Source organism: Aquarana catesbeiana, linkage group LG09 (assembly GCF_042186555.1).
Source record: "Aquarana catesbeiana isolate 2022-GZ linkage group LG09, ASM4218655v1, whole genome shotgun sequence".
NCBI lineage: Eukaryota > Metazoa > Chordata > Amphibia > Anura > Ranidae > Aquarana > Aquarana catesbeiana.
In genome coordinates this window covers 150510776-150535753 of record NC_133332.1, presented here as the reverse complement: position 1 = coordinate 150535753, position 24978 = coordinate 150510776, and the positions used below count along the sequence as shown (strand labels likewise).

Genomic DNA, 24978 nt, shown 5'->3' with positions numbered 1-24978 from the left:
GCCTGTGCATGTACTCTACAATTGTTATTCAATCCTTTTCATGGACTTTATTGAGGAACACAGGAAATCTTAGACTTTGTTATACTGCAGCCAACAGGGGGATTGGACACTGGCAAGACACTATCCCCCTCCTACTCCCAGAATGCCTTAAGTAAGGGTTTTTTTTTTCCTCCATTCATACTTACCTCGGTGGATGCAGCATGGTTCCGATGCTGCATCTGTCCCCCGTTGCCTCTGCACTGAAAACCGATCATTGCCGATCACTCGGTTTTCACAGCTCCTTGAGCAGAGAGCTGTAGACTGTCACAGCTCTCTGCTCATCTCCCTCAATGCTCATTGAAGTGCAGAGATGTGGAGGGGATGGAGCGGCCGTCTCAGGCTCTCAGCAGCTCGCTGAGAGGCTGAGCAGGGTGATATCCGTGATGTCAGCAGAGAGCAGACTTAGGTCCATAGGAGAAGCCCAGCCAAAATGTGCTTTGGCTGGACTTCTCCTTTAATATTGTAGAAAAAGCAGTACTGAGAGCATGCTCGCAAACACAGAAGGGTGAGAAGTGTGGACTACAAAAAAAGGATTCCACAGTCAGTACAAAAAGGGAGTTATTACCTGTTAACTTTATTTCCAGGAATCTTCCAGGACGGCTTAGAGATATAGGCTCCTCTCACCTGGCACAGGAAACATATGATCCACACCATAAAAGACAGAGCACAGACAGTAGCCCCTCAGTATTAATAAATAACTGAAGGCACAGATAAAACAATAAAAAAACTCCCATTAGTGCAACCAGCTTAGGATTACATCATTAGTCTCATAAAAGCAAGGGAAGGAACTGACGCCGACCTGGAAGATTCCTGGAAAGTGAGTTAACAGGTAATAACTCTTAATTTCCCCAGTCATCTTCCAGGATGGCTTACAGAGAAGACAAAATAGAACTACCTGATCAGGGCGGGACCACAGCATTAAACACCTTCCTCCTGACAGCCTGTACCTGGTTAGAGAACAGGCCCGGTCGGTAATGTTTCATGAAGGTTTGGAAGCTGGACCTGGATGCGGTTCCTCAGATCTAGGGAGGAGAAGCGCTGACCTTTTCAGCCCAAGAAATGGCCCTTGCTCTATCTGAATGAGCATTGATGTTTTCCAGAGAAAACAGCGATGATGCCTGTTAGGCTTCAATCATCGCATGTTTAAATCACCTTGTGATAGTAATATTTTGACGCCCGCTTGTCTTAATCTGGACTCCAGAACAAGCAAACGAGAGGTAGATCTCCAAATGTATAGATCCTTATAGCTCTCATCCTACATAATCTTCATTCAGTGAGATACCTATGGACATTTAGATAATTAGGCCTTTGTATCTATCCAGCGAGATTTCTGCTCCAATGCTATATTTTATATAATAATTTTTTTAAAATAAAAATAAAATCCTCCAAAATGCATATGCCCATACCAATGACCTTTCTCCCCTCTGAGTACTGGTATGACAGCCATGAGTTTTTAGAAAGGAACTGGGTAAAAATGAACCTGACAACTTTATGAATGACCGGAGCTCTGCCCAAAGTTGGAAGTCTTTATATGGCACATTGAGATGCTGGTGTAAGTTATGCAGATCACTGCTTCAGGAGACTGAGCCTTTAGTAGTAACAGAACATTTAGTTTGACTTGCCATAGCTGTTCTGTTAAGAAGGCTGAGTAAGACACATTTCACACTGGGGCGGTTTGCAGGTGGTATTGCGCTAAAAATACCGCCTGCAAACCGCCCCTAAACAGCCTCCGCTATTTGTTCAGTGTGAAAGCCCGAGGGCTTTCACACTGAAGCGGTGCGCAGGCAGGGCGGTGAAAAAAGTCCTGCAAACCGCTTTTTTGGAGCGGTGTATTCACCGCTCCTGCCCATTGAAATCTATGGGACAGCGCGGCTATACTGCGGCAATACCGTGGCTATAGCCGCGCTGTACGAGGGATTTTAACCCTTTTTCGGCCACCAGCGGGGGTTAAAACCGCACCGCTAGCGGCCGAATACCGCTGCAAGAACGACGGTACAGCAGCGCTAAAAATAGCGCTGTTGTACCGCCGACGCCCCCACCGCCCCAGTGTGAAAGGGGCCTATGAGAGAGATGTACTGATGTCTAACATATAGAGAGTACTGAACTTAAAGCAGAACTCTGGGATTCTGACAAGTTCTCCATCAACCTAGACAAAAGCAGCCGTAGTTTTGTGTTGGGGAGGATGGTATAAAATAGGATTAGCAGAGTGCTGAACTATTCAACGAACAGCTGAGAAAGTCTCTACCCAGGTGCGCTTTTCCTCCAACCAGCTGTCTTGGCTATATGCCCAGACTACACTTCCAGTGCTAAACAGAAAGAGAAACTTTCCAACAAGATTTGAACTTTCTAAAGAATACGGTATATAAAGCTGAAAGACAGCAGGTATGCAAGTAAAGTCCACGCAGGGAGATCTGCCTCATCCATGTGCACCATCTGAGGCCGTTCACCTCAATGGGCACCTGCAAGGGTCCGTATCCACTCCAAGTCCTTCCTGGAGGAAGAACACAAAAATACAAGAATATAAAAAAAGAGGGAACCTCCTCAGTTACCTTTCAAATTATTGATTTGCACAGTAGAATTTTTTTACGTATGGCCAGAGAGATTGCATAAACATATCTTGGTAAGGTCTCAACGACCAGAGATTTTCTCTCTAAGCCATTTACACACCTGCTGTCTATAAACATTAATGCATTTAACCACTTCAGCCCCGGAAGGATTTACCCCCTTCCTGACCAGAGCACTTTTTACAATTTGGCACTGCGTCGCTTTAACTGATAATTGCGCGGTCATGCAATGCTGTACCCAAACAAAATTTGCGTCCTTTTCTTCCCACAAATAGAGCTTTCTTTTGATGGTATTTGATCACCTCTGCCGTTTTTATTTTTTGCGCTATACACGGAAAAAGACCGAAAATTTTGGAAAAAAAATGATATTTTCTACTTTTTGTTATAAAAAAAATCCAATAAACTCAATTTTAGTCATACATTTAGGCCAAAATGTATTCGGCCACATGTCTTTGGTAAAAAAAATGTCAATAAGTGTATATTTATTGGTTTGCGCAAAAGTTATAGCACCTACAAACTAGGGTACATTTTCTGGAATTTACACAGTCTTTAATTTATGACTGCCTATGTCATTTCTTGAGGTGCTAAAATGGCAGGGCAGTACAAAACCCCCACAAATGACCCCATTTTGGAAAGTAGACACCCCAAGGAAATTGCTGAGAGGCATGTTGAGCCCATTGAATATTCATTTTTTTTGTCCCAAGTGATTGAATCATGACAAAAAAAAAAAAAAATTACAAAAAGTTGTCACTAAATGATATATTGCTCACACAGGCCATGGGCATATGTGGAATTGCACCCCAAAATATATTCAGCTGCTTCTCCTGAGTACGGGGATACCACATGTGGGGGACTTTTTGGGAGCCTAGCCGCGTACGGGGCCCCGAAAACCAATCACTGCCTTCAGGATTTCTAAGGGCGTAAATTTTTGATTTTACTCCTCACTACCTATCACAGTTTTGAAGGCCATAAAATGCCCAGATGGCATAAAACCCCCCCAACTGACCCCATTTTGGAAAGTAGACACCCCAAGCTATTTGCTGAGAGGCATGTTGAGTCCATGGAATATTTTATATTTTGACACAAGTTGCTGGAAAGTGACAATTTTTTTTTTTTTTTGCACAAAGTTGTCACTAAGTGATATATTGCTCACACAGGCCATGGGCATATGTGGAATTGCACCCCAAAATACATTTAGCTGCTTCTCCTGAGTACGGGGATACCACATGTGTGGGACTTTTTAGGAGCCTAGCCGCGTACGGGGCCCCGAAAACCAATCACCGCCTTCAGGATTTCTAAGGGTGTAAATTTTTGATTTCACTCTTCACTGCCTATCACAGTTTCGGAGGCCATGGAATGCCCAAACGGCACAAACCCCCCCAATGACCCCATTTTGGAAAGTAGACACCCCAAGCTATTTGCTGAGAGGCATGGTGAGTATTTTGCAGCTCTCATTTGTTTTTGAAAATGAAGAAAGACAAGAAAAAAATGTTTTTTTTTCTTTTTTCAATTTTCAAAACTTTGTGACAAAAAGTGAGGTCTGCAAAATACTCACTATACCTCTCAGCAAATAGCTTGGGGTGTCTACTTTCCAAAATGGGGTCATTTGGGGTTTTTTTTTGCCACCTGGGCATTCCATGGCCTCCGAAACTGTGATAGGCAGTGAAGAGTGAAATAAAAAATTTACGCCCTTAGAAAGCCTGAAGGCGGTGCTTGGTTTTCGGGGTCCCGTACGAGGCTAGGCTCCCAAAAAGTCTCACACATGTGGTATCCCTATACTCAAAAGAAGCAACAGAATGTATTTTGGGGTGTTATTTCACATATTTCCATGGCATGTTTGAGCAATATATCATTTAGTGACAACTTTGTGCAAAAAAAAAAAATAAATAAATAAAATTTGTCTCTTTCCCGCAACTTGTGTCACAATATAAAATATTCCATGGACTTGACATGCCTCTCAGCAAATAGCTTGGGGTGTCTACTTTCCAAAATGGGGTCATTTGGGGGGGGGGGTTTGAACGGTCCTGGCATTTTATGCACGACATTTAGAAGCTTATGTCACACATCACCCACTCTTCTAACCACTTGAAGACAAAGCCCTTTCTGACACTTTTTGATTACATGAAAAAATTATTTTTTTTTGCAAGAAAATCACTTTGAACCCCCAAACACTATATATTTTTTAAAGCAAATGCCCTACAGATTAAAATAGTGGGTGTTTCATTTTTTTTTTTCACACAGGATTTGCGCAGCGATTTTTCAAACGCATTTTTTGGGGAAAAAAACACACTTTTTTAAATTTTAATGCACTAAAACACACTATATTGCCCAAATGTTTGATGAAATAAAAAAGATGATCTTAGGCATGCTTTAAAATTGCGCACAAACGTGCAGTGGCAACAAAATTAATACATTTTTAAAAGCCTTTACAGGTTACCACTTTAGATTTACAGAGGAGGTGTACTGCTAAAATTACTGCCCTCGATCTGACCTTCGCGGTGATACCTCACATATGCATGGTGCAATTGCTGTTTACATTTGACGCCAGACCGACGCTTGCGTTCGCCTTGGCGCAAGAGCAGGGGGGACAGGGGTGCTTTTTTTATCTTATTTTTAAACTGTTCCTTTCATTTTTTTCTTAATCATTTTTATTGTTATCTCAGGGAATGTAAATATCCCCTATGATAGCAATAGGTAGTGACAGGTACTCTTTTTTTGAAAAAATTGGGGTCTATTAGACCCTAGATTTCTCCTCTGCCCTCAAAGCATCTGACCACACCAAGATCGGTGTGATAAAATGCTTCCCCAATTTTCCAATGGCGCTGTTTACATCCGGCCAAATCTAAGTCATAAAATGCTCGTAGCTTCCGGTTTCTTAGGCCATAGAGATGTTTGGAGCCACTCTGGTCTCTGATCAGCTCTATGGTCAGCTGGCTGAATCACCGGCTGCATTCTCAGGTTCCCTGTTGAGACAGGAGAGCCAGAGAAAAACACAGAAGACGGTGGGGGGGGGGCATTCCCTCCCACTGCTTGTAAAAGCAGTCTAGAGGATAATTAGCCGCTAGGATTGCTTTTACATGAAAGCCGACCGCTGGCTGAAAAGAATGATACCAAGATGATACCTAAACCTGCAGACATCATTCTGGTATAACCACTCAAAGTCGTGAATGGCGTACCTGAAGACAAAAAAATGGTTAACAATAAAGCACAGTAAACGGTAAAGTATAAAAAAATTGCATACCTGAAAAGCAAACATGATAAAACTTAATAACAATAAAACATTGCAGAATAGAATACAGTAAAAAAGAGCAGAACAATAGAGAGAGAATAGAGAGAGAAAAAAACAATAAAACAACAACTATTTTTTTAAATTTTATATTTGTTTGTTTTTTTTTTTACACTTTTTTTTGTAACTGTAACTTTTATAACTGTAACCGGTTCCAGGTTCGGGTCTCTCAAAATGCGATGGCATCTTGGGAGACCCTGTGAAAGTGTGTCTAGTCTGTGCAATGCTGTACCCTACGCTAATACTCAACTAGTGTATGGTAGCGTTCAAAACATTCACCAATGCAAAGACCAGGATTGTCAGGACAGGAGGGACAATAATAGCGGGTGTCATGCCTATATCCGCGCTTGCTGCAGACACGACATCTTTTTTGGAGGGGGATCGTTGGGTAGGGGTACTCGGGAGGACAAAGAAAACGCCTCTCATGCAGCCGACTGCATTTGGTCGGGGATGTGAATGGGGGAAGTACGGGCGCTGCAGAAGCGGTGGGTTCCCAATTATTAGGATTGGCGAATGCAGCAGGAAGGGCATTATGGGCACGACGGGCCTGTGTTTGTCTTCTTCTTGGTGGCAGCGGGACACTACTTGTGCTTGCCACCTCACCAGCTTGAACTGCACTTATGGGACTCGCCACGTCACCAAGTGTTACTGCAGTGCTGGTTTGACTACGACCGGGGTGTACTAGGCCGCTGGTGCTTGCCAGTTTACCAAAACAATTGTTAGCGATCACAGGGATCAGGCCTGACTCTGCGAACGCTGCAGTTATGCGTTTAGTGTTTTGTAAGTGTCAGTGATCGATCGATACTGCACTTGGGTGGGCTGGACTGGGCAGAGGGGCAAAACGCAGGTGCTAGCAGGTATCTGGGCTGATCCCGCTAACACTGCGTTTTTGGGAACCCTAAACTGCTGGGGACGCTAGTATAGATCTGATCGGATCAGATATTGATCCGTTCAGATACTATACCACTAAGGGAGGCGTATGCTGCGTGCGTGGGTGTTAGCGCTACTGGCGTTAATCTGACGCTGCCTGGGGCGACGCATATCACCGCCGGGCGATCAGGGGGCTAAACTTTTATTCGGTAATAAACGGCGGGTGCCCTGACACTATAAAAAATACACGAACTAACCAGCGTCACCCGTAACAGTTATACGGTGATCAGTGGTGAAAGGGTTAACTAGGGGGCAATCAAGGGGTTAAAACCTTTATTAGGTAGTATATGGGGGTCCCTGTCGCTATAAAACACTGACGGTGAACCTAAATATTTACCTCCCTAACTAGCGTCACCAGTGACACTAATACAGCGATCAGAAAAATGATCGCTTAGCGACACTGGTGACGGGGGGTGATCAAGGGGTTAAAACTTTATTAGGGGGGGTTAGGGGGGTACCCTAGACACTAACTGTCACAAACTGATACCATGCAGTAATCAGAAAAACAAAAAACAAACTGCTTGGTGTCAGTGTGATGGGGGGGGGGAAATCGGGGGTGTAAAATGTGCCTGGCATGTTCTACTGTGTGTGTTGTGTTGTGCAACTCACTCAGATGTCTTCTCTCCTCGGCGCCGGAACAGAAACTGCCGAGCCGAGGAGAGATGACATCACATCCTCTGCCTCTGTGTACTACACAGAGGCAGGGGATGATTCCCATTGGCTGGGAGCGATCACGAGGGGGGGGGGGGGGGCACGAATGGATGGCCTCCCCCTCATCTCTGATCGCTGTCAGACCAAAGCCGACCGCCTCGGGCACCGTGATTTTGCCTGCTCGTGCCATTCTGCCGCAGTATATCTGCGTTGGGCGGTCAGCAACTGGTTAAGACAACCTACTGGAGATTGTACGAGACAATAAAAAAGGTCAGGTAAAAGCCTCCCAATTCATACAGCCACATATACAAATGAGGGCTAAACTTCAAGCCGGTCATTAGAAATATTAGGTTCAGTTTCCACTAGTGCGACACGCCATGTGACCCTGAACACAAAGTCGCATGACAAGTCACGGCCCATCAATTTCAATGGTACGCATTCCAATCCACACAACTCAGTCACAGCAACCTAGAAAAGGTCCCAGCACCACCCTGATGCGACCTCCGATGCAATCACGATCCAGAGGCTGTAAAGTTGGACCAAAGCTGCACTCCAAAGTCGCAACAGAGGAAACATAGCCTCAGAGTCCATACATTAGATCACATGAGGCATGAACCACAATTGGTACCAAAAGAATAGAACCCAAATAACACAAGCATAAGCTCCAGTGTTGTGTATTTATACACAGAGTTATAACATACTTGGAGAAGTGAGAGGTCAGAGACATAGTATACTCGTCTAATAACTAACACACACACACACACACACACACACACACACACAGCAATTCATATGCAATTAATGCCAATGCCACGAAACCAACCATTTGTATAACCACGTCATAGATATAGCCTCTCTGGCTACCAATCTATAATACATCTATTCTGTGGTGGAACCCATAAAAAAAATAAACGACATATTAAAAACAATGTATGTTAACAGAGATTGCTGTACACTTAACTTGCTTTATATAGCCCACACTAAGGTGGGAGACAGACAAAGCCACCCACAGCAACCAGTACCCAAAGAGAGGACATCCTCCTAAGGGTAACCACCTTGTGGCCATCTACCAAAATTAAAACAGGTGTCATGGTGGAACCAGAGTATATGGTGTACCTTTGCAAACCAGATGAAGTCTGCTGTAATACTCCTGGGAAGTTCGAGGTCAGCCTACTGTTCCCTGATCGCGCTCCCTCCCTGGTGAATGTTGATGATTGAACCAGGGCATACTCACAAAACCCCCCTATAGCTGTCCATTCAGGGGGACCTGCAGCATAGCAGGCTGCATACTGTCCTGGCTTACCAACATAGTTCACCTGCCTCTGCAGACGTGTGCTCCTCCCACCATCTGGACCTAGTCAGGGACTCTGGATGTCTCCTTAAATGATCCATCCATATTAATCAGCAAACATCAGGATTTTAGCCAGCAACAGAGGATATGGTGCTTGACCAAATGTTAGGGGGGCTCCACTAGAGCCTCAGCGCCCATGAGGATAGCTGCTTCTCCTCCAGCAAAGAAGGAGCCTTCGTGAAAATCAAGAAAAAAAAGTTTGTCATTTTTTCCCAATGCTCTTTAGGAATCCCACCATTTCAAAGAGCGTTGCAGCACTGGAGCTGGTATCCAGGCAGTAGATAACCTGTACTTGCAGGCTGTGCGCATCCATCCCTTAGGTGGTTCCCCTTTTGCTCACATTCTCTGTCCTAGAGTGAGAGAACACAAGGTGGAATGAGCCTTTTACAAAGAGAGACAAGGTGTAGACGGATCACCCTATGACCAGCACCCATCCACCTAGGGAGACCCAAATGAAGCCCCACCACTAGTGGGGGAAAAAAAAAGGGATACACACACAGCCACTCTTCAGATCAGCCCTGCCGGTCTGTTGATAGTACAGAGAATCATGTCAAAACCCCTGGTGCCCCCTTCACCAGGGAGCAAGAAAAGAGGAACCCCCATTTGCTTCTCTTTTGCCTTAGGGACAGAGCCTGCAGGTGTCCCAGACCTGCTTCCCTGCTTACAGTCTCCTTCCTGGTGACTTACCAGCGCAGGACAAAATGGCTTCCACCATCTTCTCTGAAGCCCTTAAGGGTCAAGCAGCGAGGATCCCGGTCTGGCACTGTGGATCGGATGCCTCCCTGGAACAGTGAATGAGCTTGTAGCCCCAACCACTAGGTCGGTGTTTGCTACCAACATGGCTGCTAAGCCACTTTCTCCGCTCTGCTTTCAAGGTAGGAGCGCAGACCACTACGCTACTGAGCTGAGCACCAAGCATCAGGACACCATAAGTCCACACTGTCACCAGGAAAACTCACTTGAGTCAAACTCCCACACTGCCAGTGTACCTGAAACTACAGGCATGCTGCCGACCAGATTCCTGTGGAGAGAGGGGGTCCCCTGGAGTAAAAATTCAAGACTCCCTTTCCAGGGCAGCCCAAGAAAGCCTAGGCTACCTGTGTCCCCAGGTTCAATGCCCCCGTTCTGGGATGCTGTAGCCAGGAGGCCCCTGCCACCTAGCATGAAGGCCAGAGAAAAATAACACATTTCTTCAGAGTTCCTGTCTGACTGGAGGAAACACAAATACTGAGGGGCTACTGCCTGTGGTCCGTCTTTTATGATGTGGATGCGTTTCCTGTGCTAGGTGGGAGGAGCCTCTCTCTGTAAGCCATCCTGGAAGATTGGGGAAAACACCTTTTTCTTTCTTGTCCATTGAGGAACATAGGAAGTCATATTGTTGGGACATCCAACAATAAGGGGTGGACAACAGCCAACAAAACATGAGCGTTTTGCTGCAAATGGAAGGCACAGTTGCACCATTCAGCCCTGCTGCCAGCAGTCTTCAAAACTCTACGAGAGGCTGAAAGCTGCTGTGGCTGCATGGTGCATTAAGATGCAGACTGTCCAAGTGTTCGCAATTGCCCACAGACGTCCCCACATTTTGGATAGTGGAGGCGCACCCTCATACCAAAGAAGATTTTATCTGCAGGGTGGGGAGATGTAGAAGTCCAAGGCTTGCAGGTTCTAGTCTTGGGTTCGGATTATGACTGAGAACATGCAGCAAACAAAAAGGATTTTTCTGGGCATCTGCCAAGGGGTGAGTAATCCAAGACTGAGCTCCAAATCTTCTTTTTCTGGGGAACTCTTGCCACCCATGGCATTGTCTCTCAAAGATCATGCGATGCAAGCACTTTTTGAATGCAGGCTCTGCAGCCCAACAGAGTCCTCCTCATGTTCACTGACAGAAGAATCACTCTGGAGATGTGGCAGGAGACCTTCAATAACTCACCCAAACTGTAGCTCAAGACTGCAGGCATGAGTTCCACAAGCTCCGTGAGCAAAGGGACCAATTGCCAGAGTGCTTAAATCCCTTCTAACAGCCTTTGACCAGTCAGCTAGGGTTTGACAGATGAGGGTCATAGTCGAGGAAGGTTGTATTGCAGGGCCTGCCAGGGAGAACCAAGCTCTGGAATGGGCCTCTAGCCTTTTGTTAGTGGGGTTTTTAAAGACAGGTGCATCCTCCACTGGGATGGCAGATACCATGTTAAAGTGATAGTAAATTCCTGCATTTGATTCTTATCTACAGGTAAGCTTATAATAAAACTTAAATATAGGTAAAATGAATATTTCTAAATGTGCACCATTTGGTATTCCAGTGAGCAACAGCCGGTGATTTAATTGATGCATGTTGTCTGAAGGAATGGCATACCCGTGCCGTTCCTTCAGAGCTCTGTGCCATGGCCGCGACTCCTGTGCACATGTGCGGGAGTGACATCTTAGCAGCCGCAGCACACAAGTCCGGAGGGAAGACTGAATGAAGATAGAAGCCTCTGCAGTGGTAACATTGCACCACCTGAGGGCTTCATTTCAAGGTAAGTCTTTCATATTGTGCTAGTATGCAATGCATTATTTGTTTTATTTTAAAGTTTTCTACCGATTTAAAGACAGGAGACTGCCAGATCTGATAAAGGAGTCTACTTTTTAACAATATCCTTTTTAAACAGTTACAAGGCTAATGTTGGGGAGGTATGAAATTCATGTCACAAAGAAAAACTGCAAACCGCAGTTGCAGCAGAAAGGTCTTGGTGGACTTGGAAGCCCTAAAGGAGCCCAGAGTAGGGACAGCACTGGTAGAGGCTACCACAAGCTTTAGGATGATGCTTTAAGCAGAAATAAGAGCCAAAATTGTCTTTTTCAGTTTGGGAGTGATGGGAGAACATGGTTTCCTCGGGTGTAAGTTCATCTGTCAGAGACTGTACAGACTCAGACAGATGAAGATAAAGTCTGAAGGTTTAAAGGCTGTAGGCATATCAGATAGAGATTCTGCTTGGGAAGGCACGAAAGTGCACTTATGGCCTCTGTAGCAAAAAACAGCAATCAGTTTTATTTGGTACATAAAATCCTGCATGACTGTAGTGAAATCCTCTATGCATAGAGCAGAGGATGGAGCAAGGGAAGGCTCCAAAGAGGCCATAGACTCTAACAGAGGGGAAAAGTATAGGCCATTGGTGTTGGGTACCTTAGAAGACACACTACAGGCAGCACTAGATAGTGGAGTATAAGCTGGAGGTACCCAGTACAGGCAAGATTTTCCTTAATTCTGAACCTAGAAGGCACTTTGTGTATTGGTAAGTTAGTCGCGATGTTCATGCCCAGTACAGGCCAGTGCCCGAAGGTCACATTCCAGGCTAGCCCCGCACATCCAGCCCAGAGTGGTCCAGGTATAGCACTCCAAAGTCAGGCTTAGGAAAGGCCTAAATGGCTGCATATAGAAACCAGTTCAGTTGCGATGTAGCAGGATTCTTGATCGAAGGAAATATAGCTAGCAAAAAGGTTTGATTTTTCCGTGCAGAGTTGAGGAAAAGAAAAAAAAAAAAAAAAAAAAGTCATTCATCTTCCAAGTCACTAGCAAAAACTTAAAGCATTTTTAGAATAGTAAGGGTTATTCTGGACTGGCCAGCGTTTTTTCTTTTTTGTTTGCCAATGTCAATCATCCTGTAGGTGTCAAGTTGGCAATCTTAGTTGTCTACTGCAGTTATGTTATACAGCAAGGTCACCTACCTTAGGAGAAAAAAAAACAAAGAGAAAAAAAACAAAGAGAAAAAAAACAAAGGGAAAAAAAAAAAAAAAACAAATTTCTGTATATGAAGACAACAAGGAGTGTGCAGAGGTTGTGTGTGGAGAGAAGTGAGATTGTTCAATAAACTTCTATTGAAGTGATATGTTAAAAAAAATTATAGATCAGTGCCTGCCAGCAATTAGTTGCAGGAGGAATCTATTTTATTTTGTTTAGCCACTGGCTGAGTAAAGAAAAAAAAAAAGAAAAAAAGGGGGGGGGGGGGGGGAAACACTGTATGGACATCCTCATTGTCAGAGATTTAAGGAAATGTGCTTCCCCAAATTGAATTCCTGCAATCTTGTCTGGTCTGTGGAGAATCTTACATCTCTAAATCATAATAAGCTAGATTTCTGAACTGCACGATTCTCTGCACTGGAAAATGTTGGCAATATCTGAAACAATTTGTTCATTCTTAGTGAAGAAATCAAGAACCCACAGGTTAAAGTACATAAAACAAATATGCAGGATACCAATAAAAGATTTCAGGGTCATATTCTTCTACTGACCGACTACTAGCTAATAATGGTACTTTTAGCATTTGCTGGTTTTGGAAGAAACCACCACCTACTGGGCATACATGCAGCCATTTTTTAAATAAAATTGAAAATACTATTAATAAAATAAACTTATCCCTCACTTTAAATCAATGCTTACAATGCTTAGTAATTATTGTCCTCATTATGCTAACTTCCTGGTTAGACTATTAAAGTGGAGTTCCAAGGGGCGTGTCCGGATGTGAACGGCGGCGGACGTGTTAGTGAAGAGCTCCGGGAATCCTATTCTCCATCCTAAGCCATCCGTGCATAAACAAACATAAAAACAGCCAGTCCACCTACCTACCTGTCCCTCTCTACATTGTGCCAAGTTCTGGGCCTGTATTGTGGAGGATCCGTCCGCTGCCATCCGAGGGGCCATTGATCCTGTGCGTCCGCGGCCGCCGCCATCTTCCGGGCCTGTGCACTGCTGGAGGGAGCTGTTTTCGGCCTCATCGCGAGGTAAGGGTCTCTCCCCTCGCCATCCTGCCGGCCCATCCATCTGCCTGAGGTGGCCTGGTGGCCGGCCGGGCCGCTGGGACTGTCTTTTGCGGTCGCGGCCTAGTGCGGCCTAGCGAAGCCTACCAGACACCGCTCTTTCCTACGCCGCGGCCCGCGGAGGTGCGGCGCGGGCGGCCGGTCCCGGGCTCCGGAGTGCGGACACTGCTCATCTGCCTCACCAGCCTTAACATTCACCATCCTACCCATTGTGCCCAGCTGCCCTGTGTAAACTGCCGGTGTGAGTTGTTTTGGGGCCCTGTTGCATCATCCTTCCTCTGCCTCTGTCCCTGAGCTCTGGGCCTTCCCTACCTGATATACCCAGCCATCTACCCCCCCTACCTAGAGGGATTGCTGAGAGGTGGAGGGCTGCTGGCGACCAAGACCTGCCTATTTGTGCTGCGACCTCCTGGTGTTCATAGCCTGCTGCAGATCTAGATTACAGCCCCCTGAACGCTGACCTGGAAGTCGATCGCCCGCTATAAGGCTCCCCCCCCCTTGAGACTGACCAGATGTCCTCCTCCTCCTCCAAAAAGGGGAAAAAGAATTCCAAGACCGCGGCAGCCAATTCACCGATCCGGCCACCACCGCCCCCTTCTCCGTTGCAGGATCCCACACTGATCGGACGACTCCGGGTTTTATTGGCCGAAATGGAGATGGATCCTGGGGGGGCCCCGGAGGCGGAAATATCAGCCCCACTGCCTCCTGATAGTACAGCCATGATCCTTGCTGCGATCGAACGGAGCAGGACCTCACTGCTGGTGCGCATCGACCATCTTGCGGAGGAGTGCAACCTTATAAGAAATGACCTCGACAAAATAAGGGGGAGAATGTCCGAAACTGAGTCTAGAATAACAGCCACCGAAGATCTTACAGCCACCCATGCCACCTCCATTGCCGAACTGCAGCGCACAGTACAGTCCCTTGTCGCAAAGTCTGATGACGCTGAAAACCGCCTCAGGCGCAACAACATCAGAGTCCTGGGGCTACCCGAGAAAGAGGAAGGGGATCGCCCGGCTGAATTTGCGGAAGAGTTTTTTAAAAACCTCCTGGGCCTTACAGATGTCCCACCCACCTACGTGGTAGAAAGGGCCCATCGGGTGCCCACGGGCTGTGTTATTCCTGGAAACCCCACCAGGCCTTTTCTGGTCCGCTTCCTTAACTATCGGGACAGGGACAGGATTCTCTCTGAAGCTCGCAAACACCCTGCACTCAAATATGGAAACGCCTCTGTGCTCCTCTTCCCTGATTTTTCGGCTGACTTGCAGCGGAAGAGAAAAACCTTCAATGATGTTCGTAGGCGGCTCAGAGATAGGAACATAAAGTACAGCATGCTCTACCCTAGCCGTCTGCGGGTCCAGCATGACGGAACAATCCGGTTCTTCGACAACCCAGCGGATGCTGATGACTGGCTGATCAAATTGCAATGAAGCACTTTCCCTACAAAAGTTATCTGATGCACGGATTTCCCACATCCTTGCCAACTCTATCCTACCAGACTTCCTGTAAGCACCGGAGCCTCTCCAAGAATACATCGATAAGAGGTTCACACTTGACCCCCACGGCTTCTCTCTAAGAAGCGGAAGACCAGGTGCTTTCCATCAACCTGGAGGAATTACCGCCCGTCCCCTCTCATCGAGAAGGAACGCATGCCCACGGAAATGGCTACCCTACGAGTTTAAGCCACAAATTAAACAAATCTATGGACTCTGATAGAACGCTGTGACTTCAATCCAGGGTCGTGATTCGCTTAGTTTTATGCCCCTTGATTACCATTAAGTCACCAACTTTATTGTTTTAGTTTTGGGATCAAGCTACAAGCCAAGTTATGTTGGGGAATAGGCTGCGTGGCAGGGAGTTTTTTGCTATGTGTAGGGTTGATCTTTTTCCCTACAGTTTAAGTATGCTCACCGCTCTTCTGCTCTCTCTATATACATACTTCAGGATCTATCTGTGTACTAGACCGCCAGAAACTGTCTTACTGCCTTTATTTACTAATCTGATTACTCCTGCTAACAAATTTTTTTCACAGGTGTACTAATGTCTGAAATTACGCTGCTCTCTTGGAATGTACGGGGGCTTAACAACAAATTCAAAAGGTCCTTATTGTTTAAATACCTCAACACACACAAACCTCATATATTGTTTCTTCAGGAAACGCACTTGACTGGCAGTAAAGTCCTAGCCTTGCGCAGGGCATGGGTCCGACAAGCTTTTCACGCTACCTACTCCACCTATGCCCGAGGGGTAGCAATACTCATTAATAAGTCTCTTCCCTGTAAGGTTGTCAGGGTCATTACAGACCCTGGAGGAAGGTATATCATTTTATTGCTGGAAATACATACAGTTTTGTGGGCATTGGTAAATGTCTATCTACCCCCCCCAGTAGACTTCTCCATACTATACACTCTCTATGAGAAACTTGCACCCTTCCAATCTGCTCATGTATTAATTGGGGGGGACTTTAACTCCATTCTAGACGCTGTCCTTGACTCCTCTAACACACAGCGTAAGGGGAACTTGGACCTCAGGCACTGGGCTGACACTTTCGCCCTCACCGAACTCTGGAGATGGAAGCACGCTTCTGCCAAGGCCTTTTCACACTTGTCCTCATCTCATAAATCGAGCTCAAGGATCGACCTGGCGTTTGGCAGTGCTTCTGTTCTCTCAAAGCTATCCGAGACATCCTATCTACCGACGGGGCTATCAGATCATTCCCCCTTGGAGATACGCCTCGGTGTGGGTGGGAAGAATGACCCAGGCACCTGGAGATTGGCTCCGCGGTGGATACAAGATGAAACAGTTGCAGAAATTGTCACTCCATTATTGGACTCTTACTGGCCTGCCAATGAGGATACGGCTTCTGTGGAGACGGTATGGGAAGCTTTTAAAGCGACCACGAGGGGTTACTACATTTCGGCCATCAAAGCGGCAAGGGCCGACTATAAATTCTTGACTTCACAACTCGAAGACCGTGCATCTGAAGCGGCCGACTGCTTCTCACGTAACCCCTCTCCGGAGGCCTATCTGCTATTGGCACAGGCGAGAAGAGAGTTAAACCTCCATTATACCACCTTAACGAACAATGATGTAACTTTATTGGCCGGTAGAATTTTTGAGTCAGGTGACAAGAACGGCAGACTGTTAGCTAATCTAGTTGCTGAACCACGTTACCAGACGGTGGTATCTGAACTACATACACCCGACGGGGAGACGATTATGGGCACGAAAGCCATACTTCAGGAATTTGGGAACTACTTTAGGGAACTGTATAGCCAGTCTCTGCCTGTCTCTTCCGAACTCATGACAGAGGAAATCCGGAGCCTCTCCCTTCCCTCTTTGGAGCGGGAGGATGTGGAGGCTCTGGACGCCCAGATCTCCACCTTGGAGATTGAATTGGCGATCTCATCCCTTCCCCCTGCTAAGACACCGGGCCCAGATGGTCTGCCGGGAGATTGGTATAGGACGTATGCAAAGAGGCTGGCCCCCAGGCTACAAGCCCTCTACACACACTGTCTAGAGAATGGATCTCTTCCACCTACCCTGTATCAGGCCCACATAGTTCTCCTCCCCAAGCCTGGAAAGGACCCAAGACTTTGTGCCTCATATAGGCCCATCTCACTTCTAAATTATGACTTAAAAATCCTGGCCAAGATTCTCACTGCTAGATTGGTTAAAGTATTACCCTCCCTTATCAACATAGATCAGACTGGGTTTATGCATGGAAAATCCACAGACATAAATTTGAGACGAGTGTTGACACATTTGCAGCTTCCTCCAACCTCCTCCCAGACTAGGGTCTTGGTGGCCTTGGATGTGGAGAAGGCTTTTGACACAGTCATTTGGGATTACATGCATATAGTATTACAAGCCTTCGGTTTTGGCCCCACCTTCTGTAAATGGATCGCCATTCTATACAAATCCCCGACAGCACAAATTAAACTAGGGGGCATGCTCTCAGAACAATTCCAGATACAACGGGGAACTAGGCAGGGGTGCCCACTTTCCCCTTTCTTGTTCGCCCTGGTGATGGAACCACTAGCCACTGCCATTCGTAACTCTAATGCTGTGGTAGGCATACAAGTGGGCTCCATAGTTGAAAAATTAGCTTTATACGCCGATGACTTGGTGCTTTTTCTTAATGACCCTGGGCCCTCCCTTCGAGAAGCTCTTAATATTTTTTCTCGTTTTACAATTTTATCGGGACTGAAAGTCAACTGGGAAAAATCCCAACTCCTGCCTATCGACCCAGCGGCTGAGCAGGCGGCGGACCCCTCATTGCCACTGTCCTGGGCCTCAGAGATCCGTTACCTGGGGATCAACATCACCCCCAAGGTGACGGATTTTATTGCCTTGAACCTTACTCCCCTTTTATCAAACCTTAAATCCAAACTGAGAGCGTGGGATAATTTGCCCCTATCTCTTATAGGTAGAATAAACCTATTCAAAATGAAGTGCCTCCCTATTTTTCTATACATCATCAGACACACTCCAGTATGGATACCCAAAAAATTCTTTACACAATTAGATGCCATCCTTTCTTCCTTCCTATGGAGGTCTGGATCCCCCAGGTTTAACAGGTCTATCCTCCGTAGACCCTGGACGGAGGGGGGCCTGGCCTGTCCAGACCTCCAAAAATATTTCTTTGCAGCCCTACTTGTCCACGCACATAATTGGGTAATCTCTGATGATACAAACGCCTCGGTGGTGCTGGAGGCAGCATCGTTGGGGTCCTTTGAATCACTGAGAAATGCACTATACAGAGGTCCCAGAGCGCCAGCGACTCTCACACACTCTATGACTTCAGTGATAAAGGCGTGGCAATTGCAAGTTTGTAAACATAAAACAGAACCAAACAGATGGTCCCCGGATACCCCCTTGTGGCTTAATCCGCTCCTCGCTGAATTTCACACTATACCGGACCCGAGCTTATGGGCAACAAGGGGCATTAGGATACTCGACCATATATGTAAAGACGGGGCTATTCTCCCCTTTGACACTCTCAAACAAAACCATGACCTACCCAATTGTTACTTCTTTAGATATCTACAGCTTAGACATGCCTTCTCTTCCCAATTCAAAACTCAACCACCATTACTCTTTCACTCCACCTTAGAATCCCTCCTCCGGAATGATGAGCTGGTAAAACCCCTATCCACCATATATAAGGCACTATTACCATCAATGCATTTTGGGCTTGAAACTCTCCAAGAAAAATGGAGGGCTGACTTCCCTGAACTAGATACAGAGGACTGGGAGGATATGTGGGAATACCCTTTTCTTCAATTAGTGGCAGTGAAGGACCGTTTAATTCAATTCCGGATTCTACACCGGGTGTATTTAACGCCGCAACGGCTGAACAAAATTTATCCTGGGGCCTACCCTAGCTGTTGGAAATGTGGTGGCGTGGAGGCCGGTTTCTGTCATATGTTGTGGTCCTGTCCCAAAGTACACTCTTTCTGGGTAGAGGTGACGCAATTTATAACCTCACTGTTAACATTCCCAATCCCGCTGACTGTACCGGTCTGCTTGCTTGGCCTGGTGGGCTCTTTAGCTCACCGCACAGCAACTAAGACCCTCATAGGACTTCTACTTTTTTACGCCCGTAAAGCAATATTACTAAAATGGAAAAAACCTGATGCGCCCTCTCTGACCTCTTGGAAAGCCCTGGTCAATTCTACATTACCATTATATAAAGCCACATACCTCTCCCGTGGGTGTACTGCTAAGTTTGACAAAATATGGAAACTATGGCTTGACTCTACCTCCACTAATGCCGCTCAAGAATAGACGGTATATCTGACACCCACTAGCTCCTCCTTCTGTGCTAACACTTGCTAAGTCCCTTGTGACACCCCTATAGTTGAACCTTTAATGTCCTAGGCCTAGTACCAGAATCCCCTCTTGGGAAATCCCACTTTCATCGAAGACGAGTTGCACATTCTCCTTTCATAATCTCTCCAATTAGAGTGGTTGAGCAGTAATATCTAGTTTTTGTTTTGTATTTTAGCTTTTGTTTTGTATTTTATCTGTTTTTCTGTCGAAAACAGCAATGTAATAGGCAGATAACCTGTTGTTAGGTACCGATTTACATGGTACTTTTTGAGCCGGGGAATGCCCCAAGGTTCTGTCTCTGTAAACCTATTAAAATTAATAAAGAGAATTTAAAAAAAAAAAAAAAGTGGAGTTCCACTCAAAAGCGGAACTTCTGCTTATCTGTCTTCTTCCCCCTCTAGTGCCACGTTTGGCAACTTTCGAGGAGGGGGGATGGGTACCTGTTTTAGACAGATCCCCCTTTACCACTTCCAGAGACGACGCTGTCCATCGGAAATTCACTCCCCCTCCTCCGCCACCGGGCCAATTAGAAAGCGCAGGGTGCTTCGCACATATGCAGTAGGGAATCGGTTGTCACTGCCGGCTTCCCTTACCAGGAATGGCAGCGGCAGCAACCGACAGCCGATCAGAAAATCGGCTGGGGTGCCAACATCGTGGGAACCCTGGACAGGTAAGTGACCCAATATTAAAAGTCAGCATCTACAGTATTTGTAGCTGCTGAATTAATTTTTAGTGGGGGGGGGGAACGACATCTCTTTAAGGTAGAAAATAACTATATATAATGCTTTATACTACTAGACCCATTTTACTTTTACTTACTTCTAGAGAACGGTCATGTCGGAACCCCCATACACAAGCGGCAACTGAAACCGGAGACACAAAGAATAGAGGCATAAAGACCAAGAGCCAGAAGTAGTGGTTTCCTCTCTCGATTCGATCACAGACAAGAACTTCAAACATTAGGAGCAGCAGGTGAATCCCCACCGCTATAAGCATTGCTTTAAACTCGACACAGGTTTCACCTTCTGCCCTGCAGAATCAAAGAGAGAAAAAACGTTACAGAAAACACCTGAAGAAGAATAAGACTGCACATTTAATGCACACTGAAAGATCTATTATAGAGAACACATACCGTATTAAAAAACTCATAACTATAAAAATCTTGTGCTTGCCTGTTCTGACCAATGAATACTCTTATCTTTATACTGACTAGAGTTTAACTGGGTTCTGGTAATAGATAATAATAAACTCCATCACATTCCTCTTATCTTAGACATTAATATGAAAATCCATCTTTAAGCCCCGTTCACACCAGTGCGACTTCCAAATCGCATGACAAGTCGCACTCCATTGCCGGCAATGAAACTCATGTCGCAGCAATTATGAAAAAGATTCTTGCACTACTTTTATCCGATTTCAATGCGACTTGCATAGACTTCTGTTGCAGCAGTGTAAAACGCAATAATGTGCCGCTTTGAAATTGCACTGTAGTGTGATTTCAAAGCTGCACTGGAGGGGTCCGTGAGGTCGATCATGCCTGCCATGGATGCACTCCTTTGTCAAAGCTTGACAAAGGAGTGCAGCCGTCATGCCATTCACGGCTTGCTGACTCAGGAAACGCGTCGCATGTGTGTGATGTCATCGCCCCTCGCCTGGATTGCTGTTTGCCTTCCAAGCCTCATTCTGGTATTCCTCCATCATTGCCGGCCGGTGGACACAGTGCATCTGAAAGACCAGTCTGATTACACATCCATGGCAGGGATGATCGAACTCACGGACCCCTCCAGTTACATCTGGGACTCTCATATGCCTTTTTAACTCAACACAAATGTGAGTGCAATCTCTGTTGCTGCTCTTTTTATCAATATTGTTTTAAGTCTGCACCCAGAGGCGCCTCCTTTCTTTTTTTTACAACGCCACACCTTAAAGCCACAATGGGCGAATGGGGCACTGCACCAAAGCACTGTGGGGGTACCTATGCCTAAATAACCAGCCTGTCTCAGCCCGCCTATCTCAGTCACCTGGGATTGTGAAGCTACAAGTGTGGTCAGTTATACAGTCATGGTCAGGGCTAATATACCAAGCAGTACCAAGTATGGAATGTGACCAAAGCCACTGAGGTAAAATCAAGCAATGCAAGTCAAGCAATGTCTGCTAGTCCATGCGGAGATGAAAAGTGAGCACTGTCCATGTAGCTTTAAGGCAGTCTCAATCTAAACGCAGATCATAAATACTGGGCAGTTCATCCGTTATGAGGAAGTGCCAGCAGCAAATAGGATGTGACCAAAGCCACCTCAGTGGCTTTGGTCACATTCCATACTTGGTACTGCTTTGGGTATATTAGCCCTGACCATGACTGTATAACTGACCACACTTGTAGCAACACAACGCCAGGTGACTGGGATAGGCGGGCTGGTTATTTAGGCATATGTACCCCCACATTGCTTTAGTGCAGTGCCATTCGCCCATTGTGGCTTTAGCCAGAGTAGGGTTGTGGTGACATTAGTGTCCCGGGTGGGTGGTCCTTAGGGCAATCTTTTTGGGGGGGCTGCTGGGGAGGTTTAGCCCAACTCCCTTTGTGGGACTGCATCCAATCCTTCTTCCATTTCAGTTGAAGGCTTTTTATTGAGGGTGGGTTTGTACAGGGGAGGTTTTTTTGTAATATCTCTTTAGGGTGGGGGTTTCACTGCAAGGTGAGGTGGAGTTTTTTTTTAGTGGGGTTTTTGATGTTGCTATGTGCCGTTGTCTTGCGACAAGGCGTAGTAAATTATTTTTTGGAGGTAATTCTGATTGGTTGTATTTTGTCTCTTCTACTTTAGTTTTTTCTTATTCTCCATTACTCAATGGCTCCTGTGGCCAGGGATTAAGTTAATCAAACAAACACATCTGCTTTGAACAGCTTCTTTGGGGTCCATAGGTATCCTCAGGAATCTAATAGACCCCTGGGGGCTATGCGACAGCACTGAAGTGAATACAAAACAAAACAAAAAAAACAAAAAAAAAACAAACCCCCAAAAAAACAAAAAAACTAAAATGTCCCCTGTCCCCCATGTACACGGGAACGTAAACGCATGGGACAGGTGCACCTTAGTACAAAAACGATAACTGAGTCACACACTTGACGTACTGGAACGTCGAAGTGAGGGCAATAATTCTAGGGCCACCATTCACGATTTTAAATTATATATATTTTTATATACAAGCCATCTGATTGGCCAAATCGCAGAGATGTCCCTCCCGTGCATGCGTGCGAAGTCCCGGGCACGGTTCCTTCAGAGCGCATGCGCCGGTGACATCGCCGGGTGCTGCTCGCCTAAATATCTCCTAAATGGTGCACGTTCAGGAGATATTTATTTTATCTACAGGTAAGCTTTCTTCTAACCTTACCTAAAAGGTAAAAGTGTCTAGAAAATAATTTACTACCACTTTAAAAGGGATTGTAAAGTTAGAAGGTTTTTTATCCTAATGCATTCTATGCATTGAGATAAAAAACCTGTATGCAGCAGCCCTCCTCAGCTCCCCTAGCACATACACGAGGTCCCTCTCTGTCCAGTGATGTCCACGAGTGTCTCAGCCATCCGAGATTCTCCCTCCTGATTGGCTGAGACACAGCAGCGGCACCATTGGCTCCTGCTGCTGTTAAAGTCAGCTAGCCAATCAGGAGAGAGAGGGGGAGGGGCCAGGGCTCCATGTCTGAATGGACACAGCTGTGACTCGGCTCGGGTGCCCCCATAGCAAGCTGCTTGCTGTGGGGGCACTCAACAGGAGGGAGGGGCCAGGATCACAAAAGAGAGACCTGAGAAGAGGAGGATCCGGGCTGCTCTGTGTTGATTTTTGTTACTTCATGGGCACTTAAAGGGTAACTCCACTTTCATGGGAAAAAAAAATTTTTATTTGCTAAAGACTTAGGTAAGACTTACCGGCGACGGCATTTCTAAGAGCCTTTCAGAACAACCTTGGAGAGAGTCCAGCTCCGCCCATTTTCCAGGAAACACATGCAGCCTTTAAATCTCTTCTCTTCCACCATGGCTTCAGTTATTGTGTGGTCCCCGACATACTGGAAAACAAAGCACAGAAAACCACAAACAACCATGATAGGCACTTAAAACCACTTCTAAGATAAAAGGGAGGGAAGTAGCGGTTGTCCTGAAAGGCTCTTAGAAACACCGTCACCGGTAAGGCTAACTAAGTCTTTCTCAAATCGCCTTTCAGGACAACTTCGGAGAGGATAAGCGAGAAACTTACCCTAGGGTGGGACTACTGCCTGCAGTACATTCCTGCTGAAGGCTGATTTGCGGCGGGCAGCAAGTCCAACCTATAATGTTGGAGAAATGTTGAGTAGTTGGACCAAGTGGCAGCCTTGCAAATTTGTTCAGGCATAGCACTGGCCCTTTTGGCCCAGGAAACTGCCGTTGATCTCGTAGAACGAGCAGCAATACCTGAGGGGGGTATTTCTCCCTTCGCTTTGTAGGCCTCCGTGATTGCCCATTGAAGCCATTTGCCCAGAGTGCTTTTGGAAGCTTTCTCCCCTTTACGTGAGCCTGAGAAAATCACGAAGAGAGCGTTTGATTTTCTGAATTCCTTTGTGACTGTTAGAAAGTGTAGTAGGCACCTCCTCACATCCAATGTGTGGAAAGCTTCTTCTCCTGGGTTGGCAGGAGCTGAGGAGAAAGTGGGCAAGACTATTTCCGGTGAACAGTGAAAGATCGAAGAAACCTTAGGTAGGAGAGCTGGATCTGTTTGAAGGATTACCCTTCTGAAAGAACATTTAGAAAGGGTTCTGTGACTGCCAGGACCTGAAGCTCGCTGACTCTTCTTGCCGATATGATGGATACCAAAAAAATAAATCGTTTTAATGACTAAGTTTTTTAAGGACGCTTCCTGTAAGGGTGCAAACGGAGCTCCCGTGAGACCCTGTAAAACAACAGACAAATCCCAACTGGGAAAAACTTTAAAGGGGAACTGGCCTATTTTGTGCAAGTGTCCTAAAATAAATAAATAAATAAATAAATATCTTGAAATTAAGACCTCTCGATAGTGTCTTCTCAAACAGTCCCTTGGCTTTTAGGAGGTCTTCTTTAGAAACCAAGCAGTTAGATGTAACCGGTCTGCTTCCGGATGATTCACAGACCCCTGCGTTAACAGGTCCTTCCTGGGCGGCAGCTTCCATGGGGGTTTTGCTGCCAGGTTTAGCAGTGTCGCAAACCAGGGTCTTTTTGGCCAAAAAGGAGTGACTAGGATCAGATTGGTATTTTCCTCCCTGAATTTCCTTAGGACCAGTATCAAGGGAAAATCATAGCACAGCTGATAATGCCATGGGTGTGGGAAAACATCTATACCTACAGCCCGGTCTTCTCGGTGGAGTGAGAAGAACTTCTGTACTTTCGCATTCTTTTGGTGACTAGATCTATTTGAGGCTTTCCCCACGCTTCGGCGATCATCAAGAAAACTTCTTGGTTCAGACTCCACTCTGCTTCCACCGCTTTCCTTCTGCTTAGTAGGTCTGCTAGCAGATTCTGGGATCTATTTAG

The 24978-nt window shown here is 46.0% G+C and overlaps 1 protein-coding gene across 1 annotated transcript in view; it reads right to left on the bottom strand.

Moving 5' to 3' along the window:
• Positions 1-24978, bottom strand: part of TMEM185A (transmembrane protein 185A) — a 61566-nt gene that overhangs the window by 20853 nt on the left and 15735 nt on the right. The window contains exon 3 of the mRNA XM_073599271.1: positions 20267-20477. Coding sequence (XP_073455372.1) covers positions 20267-20477 — 211 coding nt within the window. The remainder of the gene's footprint in view (positions 1-20266; positions 20478-24978) is intronic.